Raw genomic sequence first — 14,710 nt, 5'->3', positions numbered from 1 at the left:
AGATCCCACCCATCTACAAACAAGGTCACCTACAAAGAGCACACAAGTCTTAGATACCATCTCATCATCAGTTCCAGAATCTCAGGAGGCTAAGGCGTGGCACAGGCATGAGTGACAAACAGAGGTTTTACCTTCCATTTCTATTTATAATAAAGCTGGAGATGGGTACCCACAGTACTGCTAGAATAACATACCCTGTTTTATCTGAGAATAATCACAACTATTCATGACAAATAGTAATTCATAAACTTACTGAGCATAAATCTGAAGCTTTCATATCAAGAGGCTGATTGGGTGGGCAGCACGTCAAACAGCCGGTAAGTGAGCTTAACCAAACACCTGGATCCAAATTTACAGACTTTCTATCCTACATAGCGTTAGTTGCATATGTGGAGATTTTCAACAGTCTTCAGTGATAACCCTTGTAAATATCAAGAGTCTGCCATGTCTTCTACTTCCTAAAACAGGATTAAATACAACATCAGAGTCTACACCTCATCCTTTCTTGGGCCTGGAGCAAAGGACAGATCTCGACAATAACTATAAAATTTTAAATGAAAATAAATGAGTTGGAGAGTTGGAGCACGGTGACCATGTACCACGTATTTTAAGTGTCCATCTTCAGTTTGACTAGTGCTTCCAGGACAACAGCAGAAAAAGACTGATTCACCCAGGATTGCCCCAGTTAGCAGGGACAGTATTTGGTCAGGGAAAGACCCAGTATTTACATATTTGCTTCAGCAACAGTATCAAGACCCATAAAGCCACCTTACTTTCTTCCTCTACTTGTATGACTTTCTTTGTTTGAAAACCTTTATTCCCATGGTCCTGAAGTTATACTCTAAATTTAACAGTTGTCAAACATTTTTAGCAACTGAATCTCAATATTTAAAATGCATACAAGAAATAAGTTCTGAGATATTTTAACATTCTTTTATCTCAAGGAAACTTCAGGTGTTTGTCAGGCCACAATTTGAAGGCCACACTAAATATATAAAAAAAAAATTTTATTCACTATCCTGAAGTCAGAGGGACAGAAAGTACCCCACCGCCACCTCAGCCAAGGGAGAACACTTAAAAGAGCTGACATTGTTAAACATATCACTGTTTTTTGACATGAAGAAAGCTTTGGGTTATAAGGAAGACCTACTAACTCTTAACATATATGTTATCAAGATGCCTCCCTGAAAAGTGAGCTGGAAAGAAAGGGGAGGAAAGAAAAATAGAGGCAGGTATTTAGTTCCCCAAAGTGGTCAGAAAAAGGCTGGATGATTCCTGACCAGCCTTGTGCCATCTTTGCTAGGGGAGGCACAGACTGCTCTGTGCTGGTTTCAAACCCATGGACCAAATGATGCTGGATCCAGTTCTGTTCTCATTAGACATTGAGCCTTCTCATCTAGCCACAAGCTCACCCATACTTTCAGTGCATCCACCATACACCAGCACACTGGATATGCAGTCTGACGGCAGAAAGGGACAAGAAGACAGATATCTTGAATTGGACATTTGAAAAAGTTTCCTTTCAAGAAAAATTGAAAATAAAATACAGGAAAATTTATTCTTTGCCCATCTCCCATTATGATTTTCATACCAGTACATGACTTCTATATATTCAGGTCACTTTTCATACTTACTCTGGTAAAGTATTTGTATATTGGTTGTTTTGTTTTTAAGGAAACTTCAGCCAATATGGTAAAATCATACAAAATGTGTAATAAAAACATAATGGTGAATTCCATCAACATTTGTTGAAAGTCAAGTAATAAAATATTGATATTATTACCCTATACATCTATTGAACATTTTTCTCCTAGGAAAATATATAATTCCTCTTTATTGTACCAGCAAACATTCTGGTATGGATTATTACTTAGTCGACTCAAGTTTGATGCCTGGATATAGACTTGAAAATGAAGTCAATAGTCTAATAACACAAAAAGTTCCCCCTCACACTAATAAGAAATATAGTCAGTGTGTGGGTTCTTTGAGGTTTTCTTCAAGCACTGTGCTCCTTTTCAAGAACTCGAGCTCATCTCACTGTGCAACTCTGCAAATCCAAAGGAACGCAAATATCTGATAAAAGCTAAGCAGTGATTTTAGAAAGCAGATGTTCCATATAACAAAATATATAACAAAATAACTTTCAAGAGTCTTTAAAACCTTTAAAAGGGGGGGGGGGGAACCCTAGGCTACAGTACAACAAAAACAAATACCTAAAATTTAATGGAATAAAAATCACATTTTAAAAAGTTAAGGAAATAGATGAGATAACAATCTTCTTTTCTTAGGCCAATTTTTAGAGCAATTTCCTTTACATCAGTTTCTCTTCCAATTTGCTCTAATGATTGATACAGAAATACTTCTGTATATATTTCCTGAGTATATGAATAATACTTTTGAAAGTCATGCAAAATAATTAGATTTCTTTGGCAAAACTGACAAAAAAATTTCTAGTTCAATAAAGGACTGACATTTTCTCCCTTTACAAGTTATTCTTACTCATTATTCTAGAATTCAGGCCTACCACAACACTAGTATATGTATAGAAAATTAACCAAAAATGAGAGAATGAGGCCAATAGGAATAAATTTCTAATCTAAGTAAACCAAGCTCTACAGTATTATACACCACAATGTGCTACTGTGACTCTTAAAAATCAGCCAATCTACATTTAAAAGTTTTTTTAAAACTAGCACTATATATATAACTATGAAAGATTTAAGGCAAGTTTTGAAATTTCTGTGTCAAATTCAACTAATGATCAAATCTATTTGTTCACAGTCATACAATCACCTGACCCACATAAACATTTATTTTCTACAAATCTATGGGCCTTCATTTCAAAGCAAAACTTTGTTTTATGTTTTAAAAGCTAACTATTCTGATATTTCTTCTACCATAGGCCAGATACTAAATCCTAAAAGTAATCATAAAATTTACCATCCATCAAATTACTTACCAGATCCCTTTCACTAAGCCAAGTGTTTTTGCATGCCTGAGTTCACTTAATCCTTGCCCTGGCCTTAAGGGAGGAAGGGTGTGACTCCTGCCTTCTTCTACTTCCTAGCAGTGGAGCGTCATCCCTCCTTTTACAGGTGAGACAACTGTGACTCAGATACAAAGAGGCAGAGTCATGTCACTTCCCAAGAGCAAGTTGTTAACAAGAAGCAAAAACAATGGAATAAAAGACACCCTATGGGAAAAGTGGACTGATAAAAATGCACCATGGTGAATGGTGGGTAGGGGACAATGTTGCTCCAAAAAGGACAACTGTAGCCAGTTGCAGCATCAATTTAAACTCAGTCACCCTAAATAAATGTAAAAGTTAAGTAAAATTGTTTTAATTGTCCCACACAAGTCCCTTAGCTACTCTACTCCTAACCAGGCTGGACCTCCTAGTCCACTACCAAGAACCAAGAAGCACTAAGTTCAACCCTGGCAAACACGCAGTACAGCCAGCCTTAACTCCAGTTCTCAGGTAGACGTAGGTGAAGATCTCAAGAAAATGAACCATGTATATTGGTTTAAGAACAGGGAACCGAACCAAAAGAGTTTTTACCTACTGCTTTTGGTATGTCTCTAGGAACAGCATTCATATGGGTGAATGGTTGCCTGTGATACGTTCCAAGAATGGGAAAACAGTAGGTATTGTGGACTGAGACTGAGACAGAAAATCATGCTTAGAAATGTGGAAGGCGCCATTAGAAAAACCTGAGCCAAGATCCCTGAGGGAAAAGATACTGCAATAGGGTAAAGACACCTATTTGCATAGAGACCCATAGTGTCAAGAGTTTGATTTATGACTCATAAGTTAAGGCATAAATAGTAACCAAATAACTAGTGTATGTAAAGGGAACTCAGGGAAAAATCACACTTGTGCCAGAGGGTTTAGTTTAATAATGAAAGGATTTCCAACAAAGGTGTATCTCCACTAAGAATCCCACTTAACTAAACATATCTGAACCGTTTGACAAATTTTGGTTTCTACCCTTCTATGATTCTAATAATTTATAGCTATTGGATGTGTCCTAAACTCTTCCCTCAGACTACAAATTACTCCAAATGAATTACTATATTATTATATCCATTTTCTAAAATATACCCAAGTAGTGCCACAAGCATAGTCAACGCGCAGTCAATTACTATAGACCAACTGCTATAAAAGGTGAACAGACTGCAGTGAAAATCATAGACTGACTGTAGAATGGATTGTTTCACATGAAATGGTAGAAGTAGATGAGATCAGCTGCAAAGTATTCCAGTGAGAGAAATAGAAAATCACCACTAGGCAAACACCGGTAATAACTGTTTCTTGCAAGAATCACTGAAGGATGTCAAAATCAGCGAGGAAAAGTGTGAGTGAGAAACAGAATATTTGCATAATCTCAAAGGGTAGTCCTAGGCAAAGTACACTGGAGAAACTTTGCAGACACCACCCCTTAACCCAGTGAATAAGGTCAACCTCAGCAGTAATAAGACCTATGGAGTCATGTACCCCCTGGCAGGATGCACTGAGGAGGGCACAGCGTCACTGCTGGGATATTCTTGCCAAAAATGTTAACCCTTAACCTAATCATGAGAAAACATCAAACACAAACTTAGGGGCATTCTATAAAACTACTAACCAGTACTCTTCAAAAGTGTCAAGATCATAAAAAACAAAGTAATAGTAAATAAAAGTCATAGATTATAGGTAAAAAAATATTACAATTAAATCTAATGTGTGATTCTGGAATAGAAATGGGAACTTGGATGTTGGAATATGACAAGGTCATTAGAAAAAAAGTCTGTAGATTAACTGTATTGCATTAAAATTAATTTCCTAATTTTAACAATTATGTATACTATATTATATAAAATGTTAAAGTTATGGCAAGTAGGATTAAGGGTATATAACAATTTTTGCAATATTTCTGCAACTTTTCAGTACATTTAAAATTATTTCAAAATAAGATTATATACATGTATATACATATTTCTACATAATGTTTACATATTTCTATATCTATGTTTACATATTATTTACATATGTAATACATGTTATTTGCATATGTATATACATATATATAATCAGAGAGACAGAGAAGGGTAGAGACAGGCAAAAAGCTCAAGAAAATGAACCACATGTACTGACTTTAAGCACAGAGAACCCAGCCAAATGAGTCTTTAAATACTTCTGTTGAGATTTGAGTTTTAAAATACTCCTTTTGAAATTTCTCTAGGAACACTGTATACACACACACACCAAACATGCGCACACACAGTGTTTAGGCAGTAAAATATAATGCAAAATCCAACCTGATAAGTAATAGCTGATTGGGCTGGGGGCTTCCACCTGAATAAGTAGGTCCAGGAAATCATTTGAGAGTTGCAAATCGATGAATATGTCCTCAGCAAGTACTTAAATACAGTTTGTCTTATATTCTTGGGCCAAAGGGCCTAGTACTATAAAACTGCAGAACAGAAAAGAATAGAATGAGGGTGAATTTAGGAGTTGTAAGATATGGGACATTGCAAAGTTCTATCCCTGCTTTTGAACTTGGAGGATTCTGAGACTAGAGTGGCTATGGGGATTGCCCAGGTTCAGTGTACTGACTTGGAAAGACAAACTTGTAATTTCAGTGAAAACAAAGAAGTCATGGAGGAATGAAGCTAGAGCGTGTGGAAACCACTGTGCAAAATAAAAATTAAGCTGGAGAAAAACTAAGCTACATCTTTTTCTCTGACCATATGCTAAAAAGCATTTCAGCAACAAATATTAAAGAATTAACAGTAAGCAAGAAAGCCATAAGGAACCTAGAAGAAAATTTAAGTGAAAGATTTATTTTTTATATCATAGGGCAGGAAAGGACTTCCTCAGCATAAAAGGAAAAATGAGAAAAAACGTAAATTTAAAGGTAAGCATTTAAAAACTAGAACAATATTAAAAGCAAACAATGGAAAATATCTGCAACAAATATGGACATAGGATAAACATCCTTAACATATGCAGACCAATAAACAATAACAAATTAATAAACAGTAACAGCAAACTTCAACACAAAATTAAGCAAAGGACACCAGGCAGGGAACTCAAGAAGAAGAAAACCAAATGGTCAATAATCAACTGAGAAAACATACAATGTATTATAATAAAAAATGCAAATTATGAGATGCCATTCTTGATCTATCATATTAAAGTTTAAATGATGATTCTCTTCAATGCTGGCAAAAGTTTACAGAGACAGATACTCCCATGCCGTGTTGGTAATAGAATTACTACAATCATTTTGATAGTAAGTTGTCAATAGACATCAAAATCTTTCAAAACATAAATATCCTTTGACTTAAAATAGGTAGCGATTGTCAAAGTGTGGTCAATGAACCCATGGAGTCCCTGAGACTCTCCCAGGGCTCTACAAAGTCAAAGTTATCTTTATAGAAGTGGTAAGACATGATTCGCCTTTTCCCCAGGTGGCATGTGCAATGACAATGCAAAACCAATGGTGGGTCAAGTTGCCAGCTCCTGACCCCACAAATCATGGTGGGGTACAATTGTCCTAGGAATCACTATATTCTTCAGCACCCCATACTTGAAGGAAAACAAAGCCGGTTTCACTTAATACCTTCAGATTCGCTTATTAATACTCAACCCTTGAGTACACATCCATTTAGCGTTCCATACAGCCACATCAGAAGCAAACACAAAGCACATCTACTGCATACATAAGTCTGATGGCTGTCTCAAGGAAAAGCACTTGCATGACTGTTGGAGAGCTGAACTAGCTGCCTTTTCCATGAAACACCATTTTTATTGGCACGAATGATGCACAAAGTATGATTATTCCAATTTGGATATCTGGCAGACATTTTCTGAAAAATAAACAATGTGAGCCTGTCACTTCAAAGAAAACAAGTAATAATATTTGTTGCCAATAATAAAATTTGAGATTTCAAGAAAAAATTCAAATATTAGAAAACTCTGTATCCATCACCATAAGCTTGACAACTTCGAATCTTACATATTTTTTTCTGATAAGATCAGGGGGGATATTAACAAATATCCCTTTTTGATGCTATATAATGAAATGTGACAACATTTGGGAGACTTGCATAGCCCACAATCAACATTTTGCAAGTGAACAATGCATGATGATAAAAATCATGCATTGGTAAAAGATCCACTCAAAGTTCATGACAGGCCAATGGATTGTGATATAACAAAGTGGAAAGGGCCAAGATATGGTTTCACATTCCACATTGCAATTAACCTTTAAGAAAATACCACTTGTTGGGTTTTATGTAGCAACAAAAATATCCACAATTATCTGAAAAGCCTATTAAATTACTCTTGCCTCTCCAACTGCATATTTGTCTGAGGCCTGAGTTTCCTCATATTCTTTAATCAAAACAACATATCACAACAGGTTGAATGCAGAAGCAGATGTCTTCCTTCTATTAAGGCAGACATGAAAAAAAAATTGCACAAGTGTAAAACAAGGCCATTTTCTCACTTCTTTTTTGAAGTGATGCTTATTAATCAAGTATGTTAAATATGTGTAACAAAAACATGTTAACATGTAATGGGTTTATGACTGTTAATTTTGAAATAAATTAATAAGTAATTTTTTTAGATTTCTCAGGTTTAATTTACATTTGGGTAAATATCAATAGGCATAACCCATACAAACAAAAGTTCTTTGGAGTATTCAATACTTTTTTAAAGTACAAAGAGGTCTGCAGATTAAAAGTTAGAAAACTGCTAATGTAGTCATTCCTAATTTCTGGAATTCTAAAGTAAGAAAATAAATAGACTTGGTGTTATATATGAACAAATAATAATATCAATAAAATAGAAAAACAAAACTCCTGATATCCAACAGTAAGGAAAGGATGGTGCATCCAGAATGTGATGTTGGTTATTTAAAACACATTGTGAAGAATTTTTGAAGATAAGGAATGTTCACAGTATGTTAAGTGAAAAAAGCAAGACCTACAAAGTATTTTAGCAGATACAGTATTACAGTGGGAAAAAAAGATGAGAAGAAAATACATAAAAGGTTAAGATAAATTTTGGGGGCTATATAAGTATAAATAATTTTTATTTTCTTTACTGAACATGTTCTACTTTTAAAATTAAAATTAAATTTTAGCAACTTTTTAAAACATTTCAATGCTTTGATTTTTTAAGAATTGAAATTACATGAATGCCACCAAAACAATTGCTGCTGTTATTATTATTGATATTGAAACTAATGAAGGCAGCTTGGTATAGAATTCTGAACTAAAATTATGAAACCTGTATCAAGACACTATTTGGCCATTAAACATCTCTGGGGTTTTTGAAAAGTCACTTAACCTCCCTGAACCACCAGAAATTATCTCTGAGGTCCATACCTGATCAACTCTCTGATAAAATGACCTATCAAATCTAAAGTTTGTTCAAATACTTTCCAAGGACCATCTAAAGTAGAGCAGTGCTATAGTGAAAACTGTGAAGCCAACTCCAAAATCACACACTTTAAAGAATCCCCACCCATCCTGCTAAATGGCTAATTCCTCCTTTTGCACATTAATGAATCCTCTGTAAATAATTTCCAGTGGAAGAAGAGTTTGTCATTTCTTAAGTGGTATTTGGAAGAAGTGAAAAGTATTTGGGCATATCATGAATAAGAAGAAAAAGTGGGGCATAAGAGAATAAGCAAGACAGCATCTTGCCCCGAACGAAGTGAGTACTTCAAAAGTATACTTGCTAAGTCCATAAGAGTGTAGGGAGGTTCTTATCTCTTCTGAAAAGGACAAGGTATTTGCCATGGAAAAAGAAAAAGCATGAGAAAGAGAGAAAGAGAAGAGGAAGAGGTAAAGAAAGAAAAGCAAAAATACAATTGTAATATAAGTATATGAGAAAAGAATATAAGTACATGAGAAAAGAATAGCACTTAATATAAGTGCTATTTTAAAACTGTCCAGAAAAATCTACCTATTCACTTAGCTGACAAGCCTTCACTTAATTTCACTGCTCATCGGCAGAGTTGGCAAGAGTTAAAGATAGGTAATCACATTCCAATTTGTCAATTTTGTTCCTGATTAGCAAGTCTGATAAAAATATTAAACTATAAAGGCATAAATAGTACCTTAAATTAAATATGAATTAGAAAGAGATCCCTTTATTTCACAGATAAGGAAAACTGAGTCCTTCGAAAACCTGACATCATAAAATACCAACTTATGCTTCAATTTGTAATTTATTAATACTAATTATCCAATAGTATCTCTTTCCTCAAGAAAATACTTCAATGGTGATGTCTGTGAAGAATTACACATCAAGGACAGAGAAGTTCTCCATTAGGGGCTAAGGGTGCTCAGTGCCACACACACACACACACACACACACACACACACACAAATGGTACAGGTTTGAATTTGGTTTTGAAATCTAAGAAAAGTAAACAAACATTTTAGTCTTTTAACAGGTCACAGATATAACAACCTTTTTTATCCAGGACTGGTTCTTAGTGTAACGTCTGGGCCTCTGTTTGCACATCTTTAAAATGAGAAAATTTATAGTATGCAGTTCCTAAAGTCCTTCCTTAGAAAGTTGGATAATCCTAAAATCACAAGAAAAAAGTGTGTTTTGGGAAGGAGGGAACTATGAAATATACCTGGGACATGTGTGTGTATAAACAATTATATATATAATTGTTTAAAAGGCCAACCTTGAGCCAAAGATTCCTAGAGTGGAATGTCTAGGATACCTCTCTGACTGGCAATGCAAACACTTGAGATCACTTAATTATATCAGAGAGCCATAGTTAAACAGGAGGCTCCTTTAGGTCTGTGCTCCCTAATTTGTTTCCAGGGACCGGCTGAAAATGGTCCTTCATTTTATCCTTTTGAATCTACAATTGGTATTTCTACTTTGAGAGGGCCCTCCCACCTGTCATTCATCCCTAGTATCTGTCAATTAACCACTAGACATTTATGGAGCACCTACTACGTGCACTCATCTCTAGCACATACCAATTTTCAACAAACAACGTGTTACCTTGAATTTAATTGATTCATCCATTAAAAGTCGCCCAAGGAAGGCGGGATAGTGAAAGACGAAACCTCTTTCACCATCCTTGATCTCCTAACACTTGACATGTGGGACACGTGGTTCCTAAGTGCTGGCTTGGCTGCCAGGCACAGCTGACTCAGGCAAAGGGCTGTGAGAGAGGAGAGATGGGCACTTACCTGGGGAACCTCTGCTTCAGCTTCCTCAGGCTCTGCCTGGTGGGAGGCACAGACACTAGGCACTGGGCTATCTCGTCGTACTGGGCTTTAGTCAGTATCATGTTGGGCCAAGAGTCTGGGAGGTGGCAGGGACAAGTAAAAAACACACTGGGCTCGAACAGCCTTGGTGCCGGGAAACGAGGGGTGGGCACACAGGACCACAGCTAGGTCCTCGACTTCCCTGGCCTGCCCGTAGCCCCTTCACCATTAGCTGTACAGCCTGGGTTTCACCCAGCTGCTCCGCCGCGGCGGGGGGCGGGCTGTAGACCTTGGCTTTCTGAGCAGCCGCAGTGGGCCCAGACGAAGGCAAGCAGCCGCCATATCAGTTAAGGGCAAACCAATCAGGAAGTAGCGGTCCCGGGCAGAGGTGGAGCCTAAGTCTCCGGCCGGCAGGTATCCCGGCTGCTACGACCTATCTGGGTTCAACTTGGGAAGTTCCGGGCGTTTGTTTATACTTTCTCAGTTGCCGACAGCCCAGGAGTCCTGGCTCACTGGCCGGGCAGCACGGGCACACGGGTGTTCCGCGATCCTTAAGCTTGAGCCCCGGAAAGCCAGGGTCCCCGATTTGAATACGCTTTCAAACGCGCGGGTTTTAAAGCAGCTCCAATTGGAGATTGACCTACAAAGAAAGTGTGCGGTCCCAACGTCTCTCCGCACTCTGAGAGCAAAACTCCCAGGATCTCCGTAGACACAACAGACACAAACCAGACACGACAGACACACGCAGCTTGTGCGGCGCTTTGTTCACGTTGGGAAACCAACCAGAAAAGAAATCCGACACATCAAACAGCCTGCAGTGAAGAATAGTACTCTCACGCCTGTCCCCCAGTTAGGTGCTCAAGGCCTGAAATAATTTCTTAATTGTCTCTGATTCCGCAGCTCTCAGAAAACAGGAGGCACTCGATAAATGTTTGGAGAAATGAGTCAATGAGTGAATCTGTTTTCCATGGTGCTATGAGCCTAGGCAATTTCCTAAGACATCAGCTCCTTCTTCAATCCCTTTTTAAATATCATATTGGTTCTTAGAAGGCCATGTGTTTCTGTTCAAATCTTAACATTTTAAGCAAATAAAAGACAAAGTGTTTATTAGAGAACGTGTTTTTTTGTTTGTTTTTTAATAATCTGGAATAAGGTCTGGATTGGAAGTTTAGCTTAGATATGCATCCTTAGGTAAATTCCCTAATTCATCTAAGCCTCAGTTCCTTTGTAAAATTGATTTTTAATTCATGACGCCTTGTTAAGCTTCTCTAGGAAAGTAAAGAATTCTTCAGCATGTTGTCCAGCAGATAGTCTATGTGAGATAAATAGCCTCTGTAAGGCTACTTGGTAATGATTGGTCTCGTGGACATGGCATTACCAGCTATTGTCTAACAGGCTTCCTATGCTTCGACTCACATAATCTTCATAACTTCCTGTGAGGCAGGTACAATTGCCATGATCACCTTCTTCCTCCCTTCATACAGGATGAATAAATTCAGGCATGAAAAGGTTAAGTAACTTCCCAAGGGTCATGAGAACAAGTAAGCAGCATGTGTAAAGTTTAAGCTGCTGAAATTTGCTTCCAGAGTCTGTGCTTTTACCAACTCTCAATAATGCTTAATTACTACACCAAATAGTCACACTCTCTTAGGCCAAAGGTTAAGGAGTTTTTGAACGGGAATAATATACATTTCAAAGAATCTTTTAGTTCAGGTTTTAAAAAGTTCCACCACTTTATTTTCCCAGGCGTCTCAGAGTCCGGTAACAAGAGTGGATCCTGAATTCAAAAACCATGTTTTTTTTTTCCTGAATATTTACATCAGAATGTTTTCTTGCCATATGCTTTGCATCTAGCTCTGGTTGTGTGACATTAGTACATAACTATTTATTTATGGCAGCGTGGCCTGGAGTTGCCACCTGGCTAGTTTGTTGCTGACCCTGCCATGACTTTTACATGAAAGCTAGCTGACGATAAGCAGACACCACTTGATCCCCCATTCCGTTCTCCCTCCCACTTCACTCTTTCCAATTCACAGCCAACAGATTTTTATAGAAAACATCAGTTCAAGGATGTTTGCACCAGTTATTTTTTATAGTAACTCTTCTCTCTGGCTCTTGCCCTGCATTCACCCTTACAACCCTTAAGGAAAAGGCCAGGTTTATTTTTCTGATTTTATTTTTAACATGCTGGCAGTTTACAGTTTTGACCCAAATCCAGTAGATTGTTTCAAGTTAGTGCCAGGGGAAAAGCACAGTTATGTTGCTGTTTTTGTTGGCAGTGACAGGAGTGTTGTTTATTAAGCACAAAATAGAAGCGAAGCAGAAATGTGTTATTCCTATTGTTGTTGTTTAGGTGTTTTGAAAATTTCTTTTCTTTTGAAATGCTTGGAATAAGCCAATTATTCCTTTGAGGCACCCTTCCTTCCTTCCTTTCCCTCCCCCCATTCTGCCCCATCTTTTGCATCACACTTCATGCCCCTCATCTGTCCTTACTCCTTGGAGAGCTACCTTTCCATGCCTGATGTGCCCCCAGTGTTTCTCAGTCCCCAGTCAGTAATACCAGTCATTTGCCCGTTAAGTGATATAGGGTCATGAGATGAAAACAATACCAAACTAAAAACCCAAAGAACTGGCTATGTGTTTAAAATCAGCCATAAATGGCGTGCCCTTAAATAAATGAAAGCCTTTCTAACCATGAGTGTACCCAGTGTAACACCAAGACATGGGATTTTATAGTTCTGACACGGAGAAAGTATCTACAAACATTAAAAAAGCTAAGGAAATGACAGCAACAAAATGTGTCAAAGTGGGGACAAGTGAAGTTTTCTTGAAGAACCTATAGCCCTGAAAGATGGGCTGGTGGAATGAATCACTTGACCAGATTTCTCTCTGACAATTCCTGGACAACATGAATGATGAACAATTTGAAAGGAGTGTGGGGTTTGGCAGGAAGGCATCAGAAGGTCATCTCAAGAAGAGTGCTAAACACAAAGGACTAAAAATAAGAGTGAGCCAAGTCACATGCACGGGAAAGTTATTCTGGCTGGAGCAAAGAGTTCTAGGCAGAGTGAAAAGGAGTTGAATATGCTTGACCTTGGAAAAAGTCAGTCACGTTTTTAAACAGTCTGCTGTTCACTGAGTCTGCCAAATCCAATGTGCGTTTTTAAAAATAAATGCTGAGATTATTTTTATTGTATTTTAAAGTCTGATTCTATTCATGCAATCTTGTTAAGATCAACTTATTGATTATTTTAAAGAAAAATAATTGAAGTTTACTAACTGAATAAAGAAAAAGATAATTAATATTATTTAAACACTTATTATACTCAAACATTATCCCATTAGCCCCTAATTTATAAATTAGGAAACTGAGACTCAAAGAGAGTAAAGGATTTGCCTGACAGATCCAGTTAAGCTGCAAAACCATGATCTGGATGTAAGTCAGTCTGACAATAAAGCCTCATGTTCTCCATTGCAGTGTGCTATAATTAAAAAAGAAAAAAACCTCTTTAGTTGAATTATCCTCAGTTAAGCATTTATGCTCTGAAATAGCCGGCTACTTCCTTTGGCCACCACTGATGCCTGTTGAAGAGGCATTCAACTTGCAATTCTGACATTTAGCCAAACACACTTTTGAAAACATTGTTTGGCCTCTTTGACTAGAATAAATTGCATATTTTTATTCTCTTTACTCTGTGAGGCACCACCCAAACTGATGCATCTTTTGAAACTGAAGTTTACATCTCCATGCTTGCCACCTATGAATGACGTCACTTTGTCCTGGTCCCAAAATAATACGAGCTCTTAGTGAGCAATAAAGAGCAGGATAGTTCACTTGTTGAGGCTTGCAGCAATCCCTCAAATTAATGACTTAAGGGATCATATAGAAAGACATCCCACACTATGACGGTGGAGCAATTACACTGCATAGTCAGGGAAGACCAAAAGCCAAATGTGGTTGCTTCATGCAAGTTGATGGTGAATGAGCTCCTAGACTTGATGGCTTGATGCCAGAGGGAGGTTACTTGTTGATCAAGTATTTACTGAAGGCCTGTTACAAAGAGAAACTGTATCCCACATGCACATAATTACATAATTCAGAATGGAATCTCCTCTTTGTTAGTCAGTAATACTAAGAAACAATGTTGTGGGTAGGTAAGTACATTGCTTAGCATTTTAAGTACATCTATCTTCCCTTAATTCTCAGAACCAGCGTCAAGAGGTAAGTGCTGTTATTTATTAAATTCTTATTTAAGGCAAGAAACCTAAGGCTTAGAGAGGTGGTTTCTACTTATCAATTATTTTATAATATTCTAGTGTTTCTCAAATTATCATTGTTGACCAAGTTTTTCATCAATTTTTCATGGACAAATATTTTTGTAAAATAAGATTAAAAATGAGTTATTCAGAAATGAAATTTAAAAAGACAAAGACATAAAATGCAAGCCTCCAATTCATTATTATGTGATTCAACAGA

General features: G+C 37.2%; 1 protein-coding gene across 2 annotated transcripts in view; it reads right to left on the bottom strand.

Moving 5' to 3' along the window:
- Window positions 1–10,559, bottom strand: part of CDIN1 (CDAN1 interacting nuclease 1) — a 212,530-nt gene extending 201,971 nt beyond the window's left edge. The window contains exon 1 of one of the 2 annotated variants that reach the window (XM_028505661.2): window positions 10,216–10,559. In XM_028505661.2, the coding sequence (XP_028361462.1) occupies window positions 10,216–10,316 (101 nt within the window). In that variant the 5' untranslated portion in view covers window positions 10,317–10,559. The remainder of the gene's footprint in view (window positions 1–10,215) is intronic. The other variant, XM_028505659.2, reaches the window with a different exon arrangement.
- Window positions 10,560–14,710: the final 4,151 nt, after the last annotated feature.

The sequence above is a fragment of the Phyllostomus discolor genome, chromosome 1 (assembly GCF_004126475.2).
Source record: "Phyllostomus discolor isolate MPI-MPIP mPhyDis1 chromosome 1, mPhyDis1.pri.v3, whole genome shotgun sequence".
Taxonomy (NCBI): Eukaryota; Metazoa; Chordata; class Mammalia; order Chiroptera; family Phyllostomidae; genus Phyllostomus; species Phyllostomus discolor.
The sequence above is the reverse complement of the archived record's forward strand: the minus strand, read 5'-3'. Positions and strand labels throughout refer to the sequence as shown.